The sequence below is a fragment of the Falco naumanni genome, chromosome 11 (assembly GCF_017639655.2).
Source record: "Falco naumanni isolate bFalNau1 chromosome 11, bFalNau1.pat, whole genome shotgun sequence".
Classification (NCBI taxonomy): Eukaryota; Metazoa; Chordata; class Aves; order Falconiformes; family Falconidae; genus Falco; species Falco naumanni.
This window is the reverse complement of record NC_054064.1, coordinates 34,017,934-34,037,018: the sequence shown is the minus strand read 5'-3', so window position 1 is coordinate 34,037,018 and position 19,085 is coordinate 34,017,934. Positions and strand designations below refer to the sequence as shown.

General features: G+C 48.9%; 1 protein-coding gene across 6 annotated transcripts in view; it reads right to left on the bottom strand.

The window, feature by feature from the left end:
• LRRC7 (leucine rich repeat containing 7) overlaps positions 1-15,161 on the bottom strand; it is a 182,456-nt gene extending 167,295 nt beyond the window's left edge. For all 6 annotated transcript variants that reach the window (XM_040610695.1, XM_040610688.1, XM_040610689.1 and 3 more), the window contains exon 1: positions 15,111-15,161. In XM_040610695.1, coding sequence (XP_040466629.1) covers positions 15,111-15,135 — 25 coding nt within the window. In that variant the 5' untranslated portion in view covers positions 15,136-15,161. The remainder of the gene's footprint in view (positions 1-15,110) is intronic.
• Between the last annotated feature and the right edge of the window lie 3,924 nt (positions 15,162-19,085).

The following is a 19,085-nucleotide window of genomic DNA, read 5'->3' as shown; positions in this document are numbered from 1 at the left end:
CAGCTTAATACATACTAAAGAATTCCATTCCACCTTCCATACCATGTCGAGTGACTGACTCCAAATTTACATTACCGTCAAGGAAAGCAGAGCGGGCTCCTCATTCTGTGGAACTCACGAGCTGCCTGTACATGGCTTTGTGCTCAATGTGGGTTCCCATCTATCCCCTTCATCGCAAGTTACACAGCTGCAATGATGTGGTAACTCCAAATAAATAATTGAATTTACACCAGTGAAAAGGAAAGGTAAAGGAGACAGACAGCAGTTTCTAGATGCAGTGAATCCAGCAATGTCCAGTACAAAATATAAAAATAAGATCTATGCAACAACATGCCCTTACAATACAGTCTGTAGTTCAGCAACTTAACTGAGCCCGATACAATATTCCATTAATGTTGTGCAGTATAAACCATGGCTGAAGTTGCTTTATATCCGTTGTGCGTCATTAAATATATATTCTTACAGGACTCAAGCTACTATGAACAGATCTGGCTTTTGCTCATCTTGTTGACAAATACATCACAAATATATAAGACACAAAAATAACATAAAATTAAAAAATCTTCCTCCAGGAAATCAATTACAAAATCATTACCGATATTGCAAAAGACCTAGATTTCTTGGCATGTTTTTCTTTAAGGATTGGTGTTTATAAATTATTTTTCCATGTAACCACTGAGGTTACTGTCTCATTCTGTCCCTGCTTGACTGCCGTTAGTGTGTGTAGGAGAAGCTGTGAGGATGCAGCACAGCACCCTTCAGCTCTATTTTCTTCCCTGAGAAGGACGCGACACAGATACTGACACAGGATATTTCTGTAGGGTGGGTGTTAAACCACCCAAAACGACTCCTTGAATGCTGCCAGGCTACAGCAGGTGCAACACAGGCAAAACCAGTTTTGCCCATGGTATGCGAGCCGACTCCCTCACCTCACACCCCTGTGCTTGCCTGGGTCTGCCAGACCCTCATGGGGCTCCCACTCTACTCCCAGTGGTACCCACCATGATGGTGACTTTCTGAACCAGCAGTTCTCAGGTGGAGTTTTAAACTGGCACAGCCGCAAAGGCCAGCACATCCCATCAGCTCCCTCCTCCCTGCACACTCATAATATGAAGTCATAATGTAACACAGTATATATAAACTAAAGAGTAAAATAATGGACATGAGCCGGCAGCGTGGCCGGGTGGCCAAGGCGGCCAGCAGGGCCTGGCTGGTACCAGAAACAGTGTGGCCAGCAGGGCCGGGGCAGTGACGGCCCCTGCGCTCGGCACTGGTGAGGCTGCACCCTGAACCCTGTGTGCAGGATCGGGCCCCTCGCGGCAAGGGGGACCTGGAGAGGCTGGAGCGTGTCCAGAGCCGGGCAGGGGGCTGGGGAAGGGGCTGGGGCACAAGGCTGGCGGGGGGCGGCTGGGGGTGTTTAGCCTGGAGAAAAGGAGGCTTGTGAGGACCTTCTCACTCCCTACAGGTGCCTGACAGGGGGGTGTAGCGAGGGGGCGGTTGGTCTCTTCTCCCAGATAACAAGCGACAGGACAAGAGGCAATGGCCTCAAGTTGTGCCAGGGGAGGTTTAGGTTGGGTATTAGGAAAAATGTCTTCACGGGAAGTGTAGTCAAGCCTTGGAACAGGCTGCCCAGGAAGGTGGTAGAGTCCCCATCCCTGGTCATATTTAAAAGATGCGTAGATGTGGCCCTTAGGGACACGATTTAGTGATGGACTTGGTAGTGCTGGGTTAACAGTTGAACTCAATCCTAATGGTCGTTTCCAGTCCAAATGATTCCATGATGCTAAGTGGGCAAGTTGCACATCCACACACAACACACAAGAACATCTTCTAAAAGGAGAAAAGAAAATGCAAAAAAAGCTCTGGTTTGGCCAGCAAAGCAGGTGACACGAGGACTAAGGGTCTGACATGGTAAGCTGGGCACGGCAGCAGCCACAGCCTCCCGCGGAGAGCTGAACGCCAGCACGGCTGATGCCCAGCCTGGCACAGGACAAATCTCCTTTTTGCACACACCAACTTACAATGATAGTAAGTCAAAGGAGAGTTTGTTCCATCACAATTAAGTAAACACAAACAGAAAACTAGACAGACAAAATGTAGGAGAATGACCTTAAATTATGTTTAGCTATGGACTATCCTTGCTTTCAAAGTCGCTTTAATAACAAAATGCTCCTCTCCAGAACAATGTCATGAAGTAGCTTTCTAATAAGCTTTTTTTCACTCACTAATTACTAATATGCATTCATGTTATATCCTCAGTTAAATGGTGTCAGTAGTCACTACTCTATTTTATTTCTTTTTAAATTTAAAATACCTATTGTAATTCCATTAGCTAAATAGTAGCCACTCCAGCTGAAACGTTGGAAGCTTTTTTAAAACAGACACTGGTGGACGGCTTACTCAGTAGACTAGCAGCCAATTCATTCATGCGCTACTACCTTTACTTGAAATTCAGTACCCTCCCATACTGCACTGGTATCTAATGAGCGCACTTTCATTCATACCTATGGAGCTCTCTTGACTTCAATTAAATTATGAGGATAGGAAGGAGCAGAATTTGACTTTCTGGGTATCTCCAGATAGAAAGTACAAGCTGTACAGTATCTCAGAGTCAAATCTCATGCATCTGGTCATAAACTCCTTTCCAAAGATGAATTAAATTAGCCTGCGTAACAGACATCAGAGCAAAAAGCTTAATGTGTTTTGATGTTGAGATGAGCTACACACAATTTATTAGGAAACAAATAATCATAGTGAATTACAGTTCACAGCTGAAAAGAAGAGAAAGTGCCTTAATATTAATAGCTTTTACCACCACACAATTTCCAAGTACTCTTCCTGTTCCTCCCTGGATCAAGCAGTGAAATGCAGTCTGCTACTGCAACACCATCACCACACCAGCAAACCGAAATCTGCTTTACCCCTTGAAACTTCTGCATGCAGTTCATCTCAAAAAGCCTTCTGCACCACTGTCTTGTACCTGAGATGGTAAAGGAGTTTGTCCCTTCTACTATTGCTTGGCAAGAGCTTGTTACTTCACTTGTGCAACGAGCTCTACAAACCTGCAGTGTGGCACACACCACCAGCACCCAGACCTCACTGCAAGGTTTGGGCTGATCTCTGTTCTCAGCCATAGTCCTCTATGGTCAGGGAATAATGCAGGGCGTCTTCAAAGTCATGGCAAAAGCAAACAAACAAGTTTTCAGTTTTTCTCTATCTTTTCTTGTAGCAGAGTTGGTTAAGGTGAAATCACAACAAAAGCAGGAAAGAATTATTAAAAGATCTTACAGCAAATCTGGCTTGCCTGTTAATGCTCAACTGGTAGTTTAAAACTAAGGGCCGCCACATGACTAAAACAAAATACATGAAGCATTAAATGCATTACAGAACTGCAAGTATACATTTTCAGAAGATAGCAACAGACGATGTATATAAAAAAGTAATACTAACATTCTACATTTCCATTTGTGAAAAAGCCTGTGTTACAGGATCAAAATGGCAAGTCAAGCTTTCCAGCAGCACGGAATTACTGCTGCTTCGGCATTAAGGCAGTTCCGTGTGCCTTTGCACGACATCGCCTCTCACCGCATGGCCTCACACCAATACCTCCACAGAACAGCTCCTTCAGTGGACATCTGGACAATTACTTCATGGACAGCTATTCTTGTCTTTGTATCTTTGTTCTCCCATCCTTGCTCAAAGAACGGTTTTATCTACTGAACACTGTTTAAAGCCTTAGAAACCAGAAGGACTCTCCATATGACTGTGTTTCTACAGGTATCATGCAGCTGCTGCAGACCCTTCCCTTGGGGCTGTCGTGCCAGTCCTTGCTCCCCTGCCCAAAAATGCTTGTTCTCACCTCAGGACACTATGCTAAGCACCCCAGCCACTCAGGGTGGTGTGGTTCCTGAAAGCCAACAGCATTCCTCACTACAGGATGGGCTGCACTCTTCCAAAAGCTGGCATGTTGGTCAAATCCACCTGGATTCTCAAGAGGGTGTAAAAAAACTCCCTGCTGAAAGCCTGGCCACCCCACACCAAACCACAGCACACTCTTCTTCTAAAGGGCAAGAACATTTCAAAACTGAAGGCCATCAAAGGTTACCATCCTAGGCAGAGAACTTTGATCCCCCCCAGTTTTAACAGTCTCAAGAAGAAAACATTTATCAGGGAAGCAATTATGAACTGGAAAAAATCAGTTCAGGACCTAAAGTCTGGCACATGTGCAAGCTTTTCCATGAGACTAAAGAAGCACAGAGCAGGTCTGGAAAAATGCTTGTGTGCCTGAAAAGATCTACTTTTTTTTATGTAGATATTTCAGAAATTCAGGGTAAACTTGAAGAAGAAAAATACCACCCCAAGAAGCTTTCCAAAGAGCCAGTATCCACCCTTGCATCTTTTCTGCAGGAAACAGCTTTGCTCTTTGGTCTTCCTGAAGGCACAAGGTTGGAACCTACGCACAACCAGAGCATCCCAGTCAGACTCTAAGATCCCACCAGCTGGACCAGCCCTGCTGAGATGGCACTGGGGCTGACCTGAACATCCAGCCCTGTGCCTTGCATGCAAAGGCAAGCAGAGGACTGCACAGGACAGCGAGTTCACTCTTGTCTCTAAAGAAAGCTTTCAGCGGTCACCGCGGATCACGGGATCACCGTTTCAAGGTTAACAGGCCAGCATGGCACAGCTGAGGAGGAAAAGCAGCGCTCACAGAGCACGCTGCTGTGCAAAGCGCAGCTTGCCTGAGCTGGGGGCTGCTGCAGGTTGCTGCTGCGGTGGTGCGTGGGATGGGAGCCTAACCAAAAGCTGCCCAGGGCTGTCACCTGGCTGCTGTGCTCCAGGAACGGCAGGAGCAGCACGGGTCTCTGCAGCAGCCTCTGTGCACGAAGGGCTCACAGGAAAAATCAAGCTGCTTGTTAAAAATTCCTGAAATGGCAGCTGAGCTGCGATGAAAACGTGAGTCAACAGGGTCATTAGGACCCGCAGGATTTCGGAGCAGCCTCTCCCTTTCACAGAGTCAGGGGGCACTGTCTGCTGCACAGACCCAAGAGGGCCCACATGCAAGCAGTCTGGCCTTCTTTTCTGCAACAAGGAACATGAATGCTCTTTGGACTTCGAGAAGAAAACAATTCCGCTCCAAGATTTCTTTACTGTGCCATTTGCTTTCATGCTGCTTTATGGAGTGCCTGCCTTCACTCATTGCCTCCTGCCAAATGCAGTGAGTATTGTGACATTTCCTAGACACACACATCAATTGAAACATGCTCTGCACACCCCATTTCCATTTTAACCTGTTCCAGCAGAAATTACGCCACTACATATCTTTCAGAGGGAACCAGGAAGCCCCAGGAGGTAAAAATGAAGCCCTGACACCACCACATGCTAAAGGTTTTGAAAGTCATAAAACTTTTAATGGTTTGCATTTTACTTGCTAAAAGTTTCCAGGTCCTCTCTTGTGAGAATGGAGCAATCTCTACGACCAGTGTGAACTCAAATTTTTATGCATGTATTAATATAAATCTATATTTAAATATATATACACATATACTATACATGCACACACACAAATTATGTTTGAAGAGAACAGGGCTGATAGTGTTTTGTACTCAATGCTAAAGTGCTTTTTCTTAACCCCCAAGAAAGTAGCAGCCAAGTTCTCTCACGTACAGTAATGGTGAAAGAGGATGGATAGAAGCTAAGAGGTAGCTTCTCTAGATGATTTAATATTCAGACTTATCAGTTCATTAGAAAGATAATGACTGCTCTTTTTTATTTCTTGTCAACTATGAACATTTCTCTCAAATGGTATTGTATTTTAGGTAAGCATTTATTAAGAAGAACAAACTTACTGTATTCTGTTAATCTTATATTTCTGTTAATAATGGTTATGGGGTTTTATGCTGCTCACCCCATGCTGCCAAAGTCAGTGCATTCAGACTAATGGACTAGAAAAACACAAAGTATTTCAGAAAGGACACAATTTCTTTTGCTTTAAGGTTTCCCAGCGCTATTCTAAAGGTATTAAAAAATGGTCCCCTCATTGAAATAAAAGGCAAGGACATGCTAGATATGGAAGATGCTCAAAATAGGATGAAAAGGACAGGCAAAGGTATAGACTTCTCTGTGAAGAGTCACTAAGTAGGTCAGTTTATAAAAGACATGAGTTGGAAGAACCATGATAGATATCTACCAAATCCCAGGTGGCATGGAGAAGATAGATTGGGAGCAGCTCGTCATCATCTCCAGTGCAAAAATGAGAGCTCCAAATAAACCTGGCATCAGAGAACAATTTCTGATAGCACAGTGCATTAATCCTACCTCTCAGTTTCTCCTAAAGTGACCCTGTAACTTATTATAATGAGTTTAGTGTGACTAGTCAGAATCAAATCTAGCAGAAGTAATTAAGATTTATCTAATCTCAGGCTAATCTGACAGCCAACACTGACGAGGGTTTTTTTCCTGCTTTAACCAAATCTACAGATGACATCCCAATTGCAGGAGCTGCATGGAAGAAACACAAGTCCTTAGAAATGCCACTCTCCTGACTCCTTGTTCTTGTCCTAATTTCATTCCCTGGGGGAAGGCAGTGCCTGAGCAGGTAGAGGGGCTGGTGGGGCATCACAGCGGGTAACAAAGACGACCACAGAAGAGTCTCTGCTGAGACATAATATGAAATATTGAAAGGTGGAAAAAACAACAGCAGCAACAAACCAAAACTCCATTGTATAAGGGAACAAAGAAACCTTAGGAGTATGTTAAAGTACCACATTCTGAATAAGGGATGTAGACCTGAATGTTTCTAAAGACAACTACGGACCAGAGCCAAACTCAACAACAACCAGCATAATCCCACTTAGCTCCATGCACTCTTGAATTTGCCACAAATTAAGCAGCCCTTTAAGTTACTGCACAAAACATACGCCTCACAAGCAGGGTCATCATTTCACTGTATTGGAAACTATTTGCTTTGTTGTATTTCACACAAAGTCAGTTAAAGAAAAACTGGGGAGGGAGGCAAATTATACAACTAGGTTTTGGTTGTTTGTTTTTCCCCACCCCTCCCCATGGATACAGATGGACTCTCTTGATTAATTTTATACAAAGAGCATCATTCCAGAACTAAGATGTCTTGGACAAGGACTAAATATGGTATGACACTTTGCATCACACCTATTTATGCTAAATCTGTCCACACAAAAATAGCAGCGATGATTAAAGAATGCCAGCAGCCCTTGCGCTCTGACTGGCAGTTCCAGGATCTTAATTTTTAACTTGTGGAACTTAACATATTGTTGCTATTATAAATGGAAATAATCATTCAGCAGGAAAGTGTTAATGACATCCCATTAATGAGAGTGCCTTTCACTGGCATAATGAAGACACACAGACACCGGTTAGCCTCAGAAAATGCACAGAAATACTTTAAAGGAGTTTTCTGTGCCGAGATTTGAAAGTTGATGTGCTAGCACAGGCAAGCATGTCAGTGTTCATTTTTTAGCGTGGCCTCATTCACAGATACTTCCGCAGGAATCCTGAAGTGTGGCTTTCCTAGGGGAAAGAAAACCCTAGAAAAATACTGCAGCATCTGCAACCACGGAACAACAAATAAAGAAAACCATAATTTTGAAAACGCAAGAAAAATTCCTACAAATACATGCATATTAAAGTGAGGTTGTTCTCAAATGTCATGCAGACTGTTGTTCCCCAAAATGCACACCAGGCAGAAGCGCCTTGCAGTCTGTCGCCCAGTCTGTGACAGCCCATGAAGATGGCCTTTGTCCTGGAGATAGTTCCGAGTCAAATCCTCTGTTCTAGGTGGCACCTATAAACCATGCTGTTATATCAACCACATCAATATATGGCTATAAATAGAATATATCTATGTTCTAGCATTTTTCACATAAACCGTTTTTCTGTTAAGTATTTGGTAAAAAATATTGTTCAAAACCCATTAAATTTTGTCTCAAAACTCGATAGCTTCTTCCTTTCAGGAAGCAAAAGGTGGTTCTACTTAATTGTCACTCCACTAAAAAACATAGAGACTTTCACAGCATCTGATCCAATTTGTTTTGATACTTAAACCCTACCTTAAAAATTAGAAGTCACCTGTATAAATAAGTTTTGCTCAGTGGTAGAATTTTCAAGAAAATTACTGAACCTTGGAATGTTATTCACATCGATCATAACTAAATTTCTGTACTATAATGATTCATTTTCCTGCCCATATACAGGATCACAACATTTTCTTAATTCATGGGACAACAAATGAATCTATGAATGAAATTCCAGAGGGGACTACGTGCTTCCGCACAGGTGACACAACACGGCTCCTTCGGGCACTGGAGGCAGGTGCCCTGTGCTGTGCGTCAGACAAACACATCCTTCTCACGGAGCAGGGATCAGGTAGACCCTCCAGTCCTACAACACAGGTCACTGCCAGCACCCAGTGCTACCCTACAAGGACACGGGGGTGCAGGACATTCTGCCAGACAAGCCTTTGAAGCAATACTTTCTAATCTGTCACAGGACAAAGCACGGATGCAAAAAGGAAGAAGGTACCCAAGGGCCACCAAGGCAATGCAGTATGTGACCATCAGCCCAGGAAGTCCCAGAGGATCCTGCGCCTCCCTGTTCAGGCTGCACCTCCAGCTGCTCCCCAGCACCTGCCTGACCCTCACCTCTCCCCACGGATCCCTGCAGAACCCCATGGATCCTGACAGATCCCCACTCCTCTGTGCCTCCACACTAGGTCATTTCCTTCCCTTCCTGCCATATGCCCATGCAGGAGAGGACCAACATGCATAGTCCCTCAAAACAAGGGTGGTCACAAAATCTCATGAAACAACATTGCTCACAATGGGTAACAGCATCCATGCTCACGTCATTACTCTTCCTTCTCTCCTGTGCACACTAGCTGGCTGCCCTTTACATTGGGTGACTCCAGACTGGGTGATGACACAGGCTTTGCACTGAAACAGCCATACAGCAAGGAGCCTCCAAAAACAGGTGGCACCACGCCACGGTGCTGAGTGACCACGGCAGGGCTCCCCCCAGCTCCAGCTGCAGCACATCCAGCCCCTCCTCCAGCCTTCCCAGTAACCAGCATGGAGGAAGCCTCACACCTCCGACTCTTGCATACAACCACGAGCATTACAAAGCCTTCCTGTTACAAACCAAAAGGATTTTGGAGCGTGATGCCACTGGGCTGGAGTATCTCGTGCAAAAATGAGTATTCCTCAACAAAATCCATTTGGGCGTAACTCTGCTTCTCCATGACCCTAAAGAACTCCTCACCCTTTATTTCATACGTTTACAAATTTGTAACCAGCCTCACACCGACATTCATTCAGAGCATCACGAGGTGCTCTGGGTAACTCGAGTACTTCACAAGTCTCACTGCATAACATGGCAAGATACCTTCCAGCACACGACTGGAAAGCATGGCACATCGCTGTGCAATATGTCACTGTGCTGTGACATGCAGAATTCTTAGTTTCTTCTACAGTGCTTGGCTGCCTGTGCAGCCAGGAGACTGCAACTCTGCTGTCGAAATGGCTGAACACAAGGAGCAGCATGTAAACTCACAGCAATGATGAAGAGAGGCACAACACCAGGCAGAAACAGCACCCTTGCTGCTTTCATGTACTTATCTATTAGTTTGGCATCTATACATTGATTAGCTGTTTAAAACCATCAACCATTTCTAGAAACGATTTCTTAAAGGTTTACAAGACAGAGCAGGTCACACTGCAGGGTATCTTTGTCAGGAAAAAAGAAAGCCCATTTCATATTTCTGGTTCATAATCAATATCCAGCCTACAAAGCATCAGGAAGATAAAACTGCGTTATTACTGCAGGAGAAAGCACTGATGGATTTAGGAAAAAAAAAAATCCCTCACCATATAAGGGCTGTGAACATTTTCCCACTTAAGACAACGTGTGGGATCATATTCACAGACACAGAAATATGTTCTGTTCCCTGACACCCACAGTCCTAGAACACCGGGCTGAAGTGCTGGCAAGAATAAGAACCATTTGTTAAGTACAAAAAATGTCTCACATAATTAGAGAACTGCTGAAAGCTACCAATTTAGTACTCAGGCTTTAAAATTTAAGAATTTTTATCGTAACAACAGCTAAAGCTTCAGTATGCCTAGAGGTGGGAACGCTAACACATGCGCCATACAGTTTGATCAGTGTATCGAATACCTGAGGCAAAATTAAACACAACGTACAAAAAGATTTCAACACCACTGAAACAACACCTTTAGCAGATTTTATGCTAATTAGGAAGTGAAGCTGCCCACCGGGTATCAAGAGGCCCTTTCCCACTGGGGTGATGTGTTCCCCTCCCCAGCCCCATCAATATCATCACCAGCTCCCCCAGCTGCAGGCATCGGTCTGTGACCATCCCCACGCTTCCCTCTTGTCAGGGCGGTGCTTCAGCCTGCCAACCTGCCCTTTTGTGGAGAGCAATGAGGACGATAAACGCGTCACAAAGAGTCTACCGGGGGTGAAGAGCCTCTGCCTGAAAGACTCTTCAACGGTCAAACACGGAGAATAGCAACGGCAAAGAGAAGATGGGATGTGGTGTTGCAAACAGAACATATGGCATTTGAATGGAGGTTTTTTTAGATCTGAGAATAAAGTGATGCAAAAGAAGCAGACGGTGGGAGGGTCTGGTGGGGTTTGACCTGGGAGGAGCTGGAGACAGAGCTCCTGGCCCTGCCAGAGCAGCTGCTGCTGCCACCCCTTGCTCTGCCACCAGGGCCTGCCAGCCACAGCTCCGCTCCTCGGCCACCAAAGGCACCAAGGCCTCCCCGCCGACGGCCTCTCTCAACTCCTTACAGCTCTTCCTAGGCCTCTCGGCTCGGCTCTCTCAAGGGCTTGCTCATCTCTGACCACAGGCAAGACCCAGCACCCACTACAGATGAAATGATGCATGTTGCAGAAAGGAAGGACGGCACTGATGATGGCCTCCGCGCAGCTCCCGAAATAACACAAGTCAGGTGTAATTCCATTATGACAGCGGACCCCTCTCTGAACAGTTTCTGGAATGCCATCTTTCTCCTGCCACGCCATCATCATTCTTCCACAATCTTCCCTAAGTCAACAACAAAGCAGTATTTTAAAATCAGCAGCTGAGAAGCAATCCAAGTCAACCAAGGCTTTAAATTCCGTTCGAGTCTCCGCTTCAAAGCAGCCCTCTCCAGGGAATTGAGCATCAGCTACGTGACTGGAGGTCAGCGCCCACAGCCCGCCGACTCCTACCGTCAATGAGCAGATGGGCATGCTCTGCTCTGTGATGCTGTCACGATACATACAACACAACCTCCTGAGCTCACGTGGCTTCCTGTTTATAAAAATGCTCTTTAAGTATGTATTTTATACCTGGAAGATTGCTCTATTGATTGCTCTATTTATAGTCCGCATCATAACTTCCAAGCACCAAACTTCAGTGATAAACTAAGCATCAAAGATTTCACAAGTGTGTCTTTACATCTTAAGCACATCATTGAAAAAATAGTAATGACTGACAATTTATGCAACAAAGCAAAGTGTTTGTTTCCCATCCCTGGGAACTCACACCACAAGCGCAGACCCACAGGAATCCCACCGTTCCACACACCTTGATTATTGGTTCTGAATAAATGGCTTCGCTGCCCTTCATCCAATTGAGGTAGATTGTGATTTTTTCTGCCCACTGTGTCCTACACTTATAAAAGGTTCAAATTGCTCTCTCAGATTTTCTTCGCACCAGCTTTCATTTTCATTTCTCCCCAGCAAAATGGGAGGGGGGGGGGGCATTTTCCTCCAATAAGCTTGAACTCCTGTAGCTGTATTCATTCACTCTGGATACAAGTGAACTAAAGGATGAAGAATGTTCTCCTCCTTATATTGAAAAAGAGCAGCCTTCCTGAGCTTACGGCTTCCTCTCTTTCTTTCTTTCTTCACCATAACTTGACCCATTAACATTTTACTTGCTCCACCTTTCCAGGGCACCTCCCAAGCTGCACAGATTTTATGCTCTTTTACTTCCCTCATTTTGCACTTGGCTACAGAACTGCCAGTGGCAGCCCCTCCTTCCACGAAGGTGCCCCCTGCCTGACTGACAGCTCCTTCCACACGTTCTCCTTCCCGACCATTACACCTCTCCAACTCTTCTGTAACTTCTAGGCAGGTCGCACTAAAAGGCGTGTATCTGCCCAGTGAAGACACACGGTAAAACATGTAGGATCTCTCTGCCATCAACAAACTGCTGCATTCCCAGAAAAACAGATCTGATGAAAAGCTAACAGTTCTGAAAGACTTGTCCTAGGATTTGATGCAATCTGCCGTGCCGGCAAATTAAAGCCTACAGAAACCACGCTAAAATTAGAGAAAGCTGAGATGAAAACCAAAGACACATGGTGGCTCTTACAAATCTTTAAATAGGGCTTAATATAACATTCAGGTGCTTGGTCTGTGCTCAGCTTAGATCTACAGAGATCATTAATTCATATTATAAAGTAGCACTGAACTACCTCTGGGACTGTTTTCTATACGGCACTTCACAGGGCAATCGGTGCAGGCTTTCAGACACTGATCCGGCTGACCAGCAGGTTTGCAACATGCCAGCGATCAGTCTGATGGATTCACACACCCTGATTTAAAGGGCAGCATTTGCTCCTACACCCACCTACAGAAGGTCGGACCCTCAGGGCACCAGTCCAAGCAGGTCCGCCCAAGGCTAGCTGCCCAGGACCACCGCTGGGGCTTCTGTGCAACTCCAGGGACAGAGCCACCGCTCACATACCACCCACCAGCAGGCCAGGTAGGGGCTGAATTCGTTGTACGTCTAGCAGGCTAAACACCACTTCCAAAGCACTGGAAAACCTTTGGTCCCCACCTCCCATCCATAACCCCAGGCACCAAACAACCCCTCCCGGGCAGCAGGTCCCAGCATCTGCCAGAGGACCCAGCACCATGGCAGCTGGGTGCAGGCGAGGGCCGGCGCGGGGCCCACGGGTGGCTGAACGGGCACAGGGCTCTGGGGTCACCATGCAGCTGCAGCCTGCTCTCCCTCGGGAGCATCTGCTGGTCACGTTCAGATGTGGGTTAATCCCTGTTTTCCAGGTCTATGATGAAGTTTGACGCTCTGCTGGATTTTGCATCGCTGGCATTTCTGCTTTAAGATCAGTGCACACAGGCGAAGCTTTGTACAGATGCAAACACCTCAGGGGCTATTAATTCCTCATTAATCTGAAGTTTTGTGGCTTTAATAGCATGCGCATGCTGCTACCTTGCAACATTCCAGAGATAATGGACCACCTTCCTTTTTAAATCCCAATTTATAAGTAACTATGACTTTAATAATTTTTTAATGACCAACTGAGAAGCATTTATAAATTCATGTGGGACCAAGGAGCAAAGAATTTGTTCATGCCCACGCACTGCTCCTCCTTTCGATGGACTCCCACACGTGCAGCAAGCGCTGGGCACGCCGGGTCCGAGCAGCAGCCTCTCCGCAGAGCGCAGCGTTTGCTCCCTACTTGTTAAGCATCCAGCACACAGTGGACAACCAGCGATGATCACTATTACTCCAGCAACTGCAAAAATTGCTTTAAGGTAAAACCATTTTTTAAGTGTTTCATATTGTTTGTATAACAGAAAGACACAGAAAAGCTCCTCCTGTGTGAGACAATTTAAAAAAATTAAAAATACTGGTTTATCAAGGAAAAGTTTAACACTGCAAATACTGGCAAAGGTTAAAGTTCACATGGACGTCGAGCTAAAATGACAAATCAAGATATCTGATTATAAGACCATTAAATTAATGTGGTTTAGAAATAAATTACAGTAATTAATGCTGTTTGAAAAATGAAGGCACCTTCTTTCACTGCGGTTGCATGAAAAGAAAAATACATGACCTGCTCAAGAGGCTGACTCCCTCTCCATCCCCACACTTATGAACCGAAACAACATTAGTATTCTCAAAAAAAAAAGGTCATGTTTTCCAAGATGCACAATTTATTTATAAATACGCAGACTCTGAAATCAGCTGTTCCTATTTCTTTAACAAGTCTCGCTACTTCCCAAGAAGTGGCTGTAATAGGCGATGGGGAGGTTGCCATGGCAAGCATACATCCTCTGTCAGTATCAGAGCAGCAGATGCATAATGGCAAAACCCACCAGATTAAGTCACTTCTCCGGTCGTGTTAACGAGGAAGAAAACGCCTTCTGGTTCACCTGTGCCTAAGGATTACCGTTACCCAGAACACCTGGGGCTAAACCCGAGAACGGCACGTGGCTGCAGATTTTAGCTGAAAACCAGAGATGTACAAAAGCAAAATGAGGGGATTTAACGGCAGCGACAGGCGTACCAAAAACACCCGGGGTGCGGGTCGGGTTTCATTTCCCAAAACGCAAGGAACTTTCAACGGCGCTTCCACGGACGTCCCCCCTCCCCGGGCGACCAGCCCCGCTGAAATACGGCGCGGAGCGCCCGCCCCCGGACCGCGGGGCACCCCCGGGGTCCTGCCCAAGGCGGGGGGCGCCCGGGGGGACGCGGCCCCCGAGACCCCCGCCCGGGAGGCTCTTTGAATTCCCCAGGCGCAGGTATGAGCTCACACCTGCTGCCCCAAGGCTCCCCGCACCCCGGGCAAGCGACTCCCAGCGCATGCTAGCCTCCTCCGGCGGGGCCGTGCCGGCCCGGGAGGGACAGCCCGGCGCCACCGGGACCGGGACGCGCGGCGGGCTCTGCGCAGGCGGCGGGTCCCCGCCCGAACGGCACCGCTGCAGCCCGCCGCGGCGCGGGGCAGGTGCGGAGCGCCGGGCTCCCCTGAGCCGCCCGAGCCCGCCGCCTCCTTTCGGGCGGGCTGCGGGGGACCAGCGCGCAAACCCACCGGCCATGTCATTTCAGTGCGGGGACCGGGGGCGGCGGTGCCCCCCCGCCCCGAGCGCGGTGCCTGCCCGAGGGCTGCGCACCGAGGGGCGCCCGCCGCCCCGCGGACCCGCAGCCCGACCCCGGGGACCGCCCGCACCGCGCGGGCGGCGGCACCCCAGCGCGGGGGAGCCGCCACCCCGCGGGACCTCCCCGGCCCCGGCCCCGGCCGCGGCTCGGCGGTACTCACGGTGCAGGCGGGAGCGCGCGTCCATGCGCGGCCGAGCCGCGGTCCGGGGGCGCCGCCGAGGGCTGCCCGCGCCCGCGGCTGCCCGGCCCCGCCGCGCAGGGGCCGCCTCCGTGCGCGGGGCGGCGCCCAGACACAAAGGCGGCGGCGAGCGGCGGCGGCGGGGCGGGCCGGGCTGCGCGGCCGCGCTGCGCTCCGCGGCGGCGCAGGGGCGGGGCGGCGGGGCCCGGGCTGGCGGGGGGGGGCGTGCTGAGGCCGCGCCTTCCCCGCGGAGCGGTGCGGTGCGGTGCGGGAGATGCGGAGAGGTGCCGCCCGTTCCCGCCCCGACGGGGCGGTCCGTGGCCGGGGGAGCATCACCGGCGGGGCTGGGGCATCCCCGCGCTGCGCGGCAGGGGGAGATGCCAGCTACCGCGGCGCCCGCTCCCCCCGGCCGCCTCCCTCCTCCCCCTAGGGCAGGAGCCATTTTCCCCACTTGGGAAAAGTTGCTGGGCCGGGGGCTGGCAGCCTCCTGGCAGCGGCGCGGGGAAGCCATGGGAGACGGCTCAGCATCCCAGCCACGGGCCTGGGCGGCCGCAGGCCACAGGGCTGCTGGAGCGTGGGCGGGGGGAAAGAGCCCGCAGGGGCATCCTGCGCGTGGTGGAAGCTGGGCTCCATCACCGGGAACAGCCAGCCACCGCGGGAGGGAAGGGGGGCAGCGGGCAGGTGTCAGGCCTCCGCCCCCCTCCTGAGCTGTGCAACCTGGGAGCTGTGCTGAGGACCGTGGGTCGTTGGGTTTCCTGCAGCTTCTCCCGCTGATCTGCAGAGCGGTTGTTGCAGCCAGCAGGTGCGGGTGCTGCTCTGCCAGTTTGTTTTCACTCTTCGTTTCCAAATACAGCAGCAGCCACGGCTCCAGTGTGTCCCCTTTGGTGGCCACCTCTGCCTCTCCCCGTGCAGCGCTGCGCTAGCTGGGGCAGCCGCTGCCGAGCGTGGCTCTTGGGCAGGCCATGACGATGGCCCATGATTTCCTCAGTGACAGGGTGGCTTTACAGCCCGCCTTGCTCTGTGCTGTGTAAGGTCATCACCTTGCTCTTCCAACACCATCTGCCCAGCATCAGGGAGGGAAAGCATTTAGTAGGAGCTGGAAAAGGATCACAGGAGGCTTTATCCCAGCAGTGAGTTCTCCATCCCTGTTCCATGTCGCTAATCCGTCAGTGCAGATAACCTCTCCCCATCACTGATGCAGGAACGTGACACTGATGCTCGGGGGATGGGCCAGCCCAGGCGGCTCCCAGACTGTCCTGCTCTCGCCATATCCAGAGTGGGAACTGAAATTCGGCCCAGAAAAGTTCACCACCAAAATGTACTGCTTGAAGTGGGTATTCACTAGTTTGATTTCAGCAGTGAAATGGGAGGGATCTTCGATGTTAGCAGCTCCCTGTGTGCTGCAGCCAGCCAGAGAGCACCCACAGCCTCCTTGGTTTCTGGCATGGCACCAGCCCGAGTCCTGCCTCCAGCCAGGAGTGACCATGAAATAAAATATTATTTCAGTAGAAACACAACAAAGAAGAGAAGAAGCCTTTCCTGTTACAAGCAGTTGTACACAAAACTGGTGCCAGCCAGACATGGGTAGGTGTTGGGCGCTGTGCACACCAGAGAAGGCAGTCCGCACAGGAGTGATGGTACGGCACGGGCAGCTTCTGGTAGGCAGGTCATGGAAATTTGTCTCCCAGGAGATTCACTGTTATAATGGGAGTTCTCCATTCCTGTATGTTCCTGATGAATATCTCCAAGATCTTGCAGGGCAAAAGGACTTGCAACTGGAAAAACCCTGGAAGAGTCTCATCCCTACCTATGAAATACAGGCAGATCTTTCTCCCCAGTGCAGACAATTGTGGAGTGGGAGAAGTGCATGGCTGTGCCACGGGGGAGCTGCAGAAGGACAGGGGTGGATGGGAACCTTCTCTGAGTGGCAAAACCCCCGCAAGCCGAGGCCCAGGAAGGGGATGGCTGGGGCATGGTGTAGGAGGGAGGTTCAGCTGCGAGCTGGGCTTTGCTTCCTGCTTAATGTTACTGAGACCCCCACGTGTCCCCTTACAACCACTCCCTAAATTTCTGTCTTTTTAGCAGCATGTGTTGGAGATATTTCTGCGCCACCTGTGCACGTGGCTTTGATGATGGTGCAATTAGGAGTACAGAGGATTTTCTTTTCTTCTGGCTTCAACCTTGTCCATGACTAATCATAGAAACAGACCACCAGGTTGGTTTTGTTGATGTAGGGGTGCGACCACTCAGAGAAGATGCTGCAGAGTTGGCAGATGCCAGGTGTGCAGTGAGAGGTGGCACCCACCCACCCCCGTGCAGGGGGAGCAGCTCTCTTTCAAAAGCCTGGGGCTGCAGCGTGGGACCTGCTTACCCCATCCCACAGCAAGATGGCCCAGGAGCACTGAGGGAGCGACAGTTCCCGAGAGGCACCAGTACCTGTAACTCCAGCCATCCCTGCGCCTTTCCCCATCTGCTCCTCATAGAGAAAAAAAATGCAGACAACTTCCAAGCAGCTGGGGATGGCCCTGGGTGTGGTTGCTCTGCAAGACGGCGAGCGTTGCTCTCCATGCCTCCCCATGTTGCTGTTGCTGGCACAGCAAGCTACTCTGGGTAGCCACATCCAAATAAGCTGGAGCTGATTTACTGTAGTCTGGTATTTTTGTAAAGCTTTGCTGTGTGCCAGCAGCCGCTGCGCTGCCCGGTGCTGCAGGGCAAAGCGGCCGTGTAAGCAGTGAAACCTCTTCTGGAATCACTAGTGGGGCAGCACCTGGCTGGGCTGGGCTGCGGCATCGCTCTGCACAGGGATGTGGGGGTGTCGGGAAGAAGCCTGATGCTATTGTTCACCGGTTATCAGTGTGTATGCGTTATTGCTTCTCTGTGGCTTACCATGCAAAGACCATCATGGATCTTGAACCACTGCTGAACTTACACCCCCGATTCCCTTAGTCTTGCATAAGTTTAATAGTGGTTTCACTTCCACTGACTCCGGTGGTGATTTGAAAACCAAGGCAAATAAAGAGCAGGCCAAAATACTCGCATTCTGAAAAACCATGGATCCTGGCACATCCATAAACACTGCTTAATGCAAAACTAAGGTTGGCAAGTTGAACAAGTCCCTAGCCTGGGCTTCACCAGCTGTACTTGAATGCATTTTCACAGATTTGCACATATAAATAACCCCCCTCCATACTGATTTCTATTCATTTGTAGACTTGGCTAAGGAAAATTTTAAAATCATAAAATTCCGTCAGCAAATTTTATCAGAAAGCTGGATGCGTTCCTTAAAGGGATTCTGCAGGTTTGGGCTCAGTAGTGTCTGTTGGAGTCACACTAGCTGGGAAGACAGCATGGTAAATCAGAGCAAATCCTTAAGACTGATAACACTGAAATAAGGTTATTTTTTTGTCTCATTTTAAAAAATATGTAGAGAAGGAACAGTTATTAAGGACACAGTTCTGTTTAATAAATGGTGGTGCTACACAGCTTTGAAAATTTTCCTTGTAGAAGTCCCAATACAGGGGTTTTTTTCCTTCTGGTTTTACTAAGTCCTCTCAAGTGCTACTTTATATATTCCCAGACAATGCTAATCTCCATTTCTAGAGGCTTTAATTTTAAGACTGAGAAGAGCGAATGAGTCATGGGCTGTGGTGGTATAGATGGATGCTGATTTTTAGGTCGCCTTCTAAGTAGGTCACGGTGGACGGTAACTAAAAGTCCAGTTGGGTGCTGGAAGACAGTAACAGCAGTTCCCAGCTGCGTGTGTGAGGGACTGGTCTGTGCAGTGTCTGGCAAAAAAACATCAATAGTTTTGGAAACAACATAAACTAGCAATGATGATCCTTCTTCTTGGGAGCCTTGGGGGAAAAAACAAGATGGGACGGGATGGGATGGGATGGGACGGGATGGGACGGGACGGGATGGGACGGGATGGGACGGGACGGGATGGGACGGGATGGG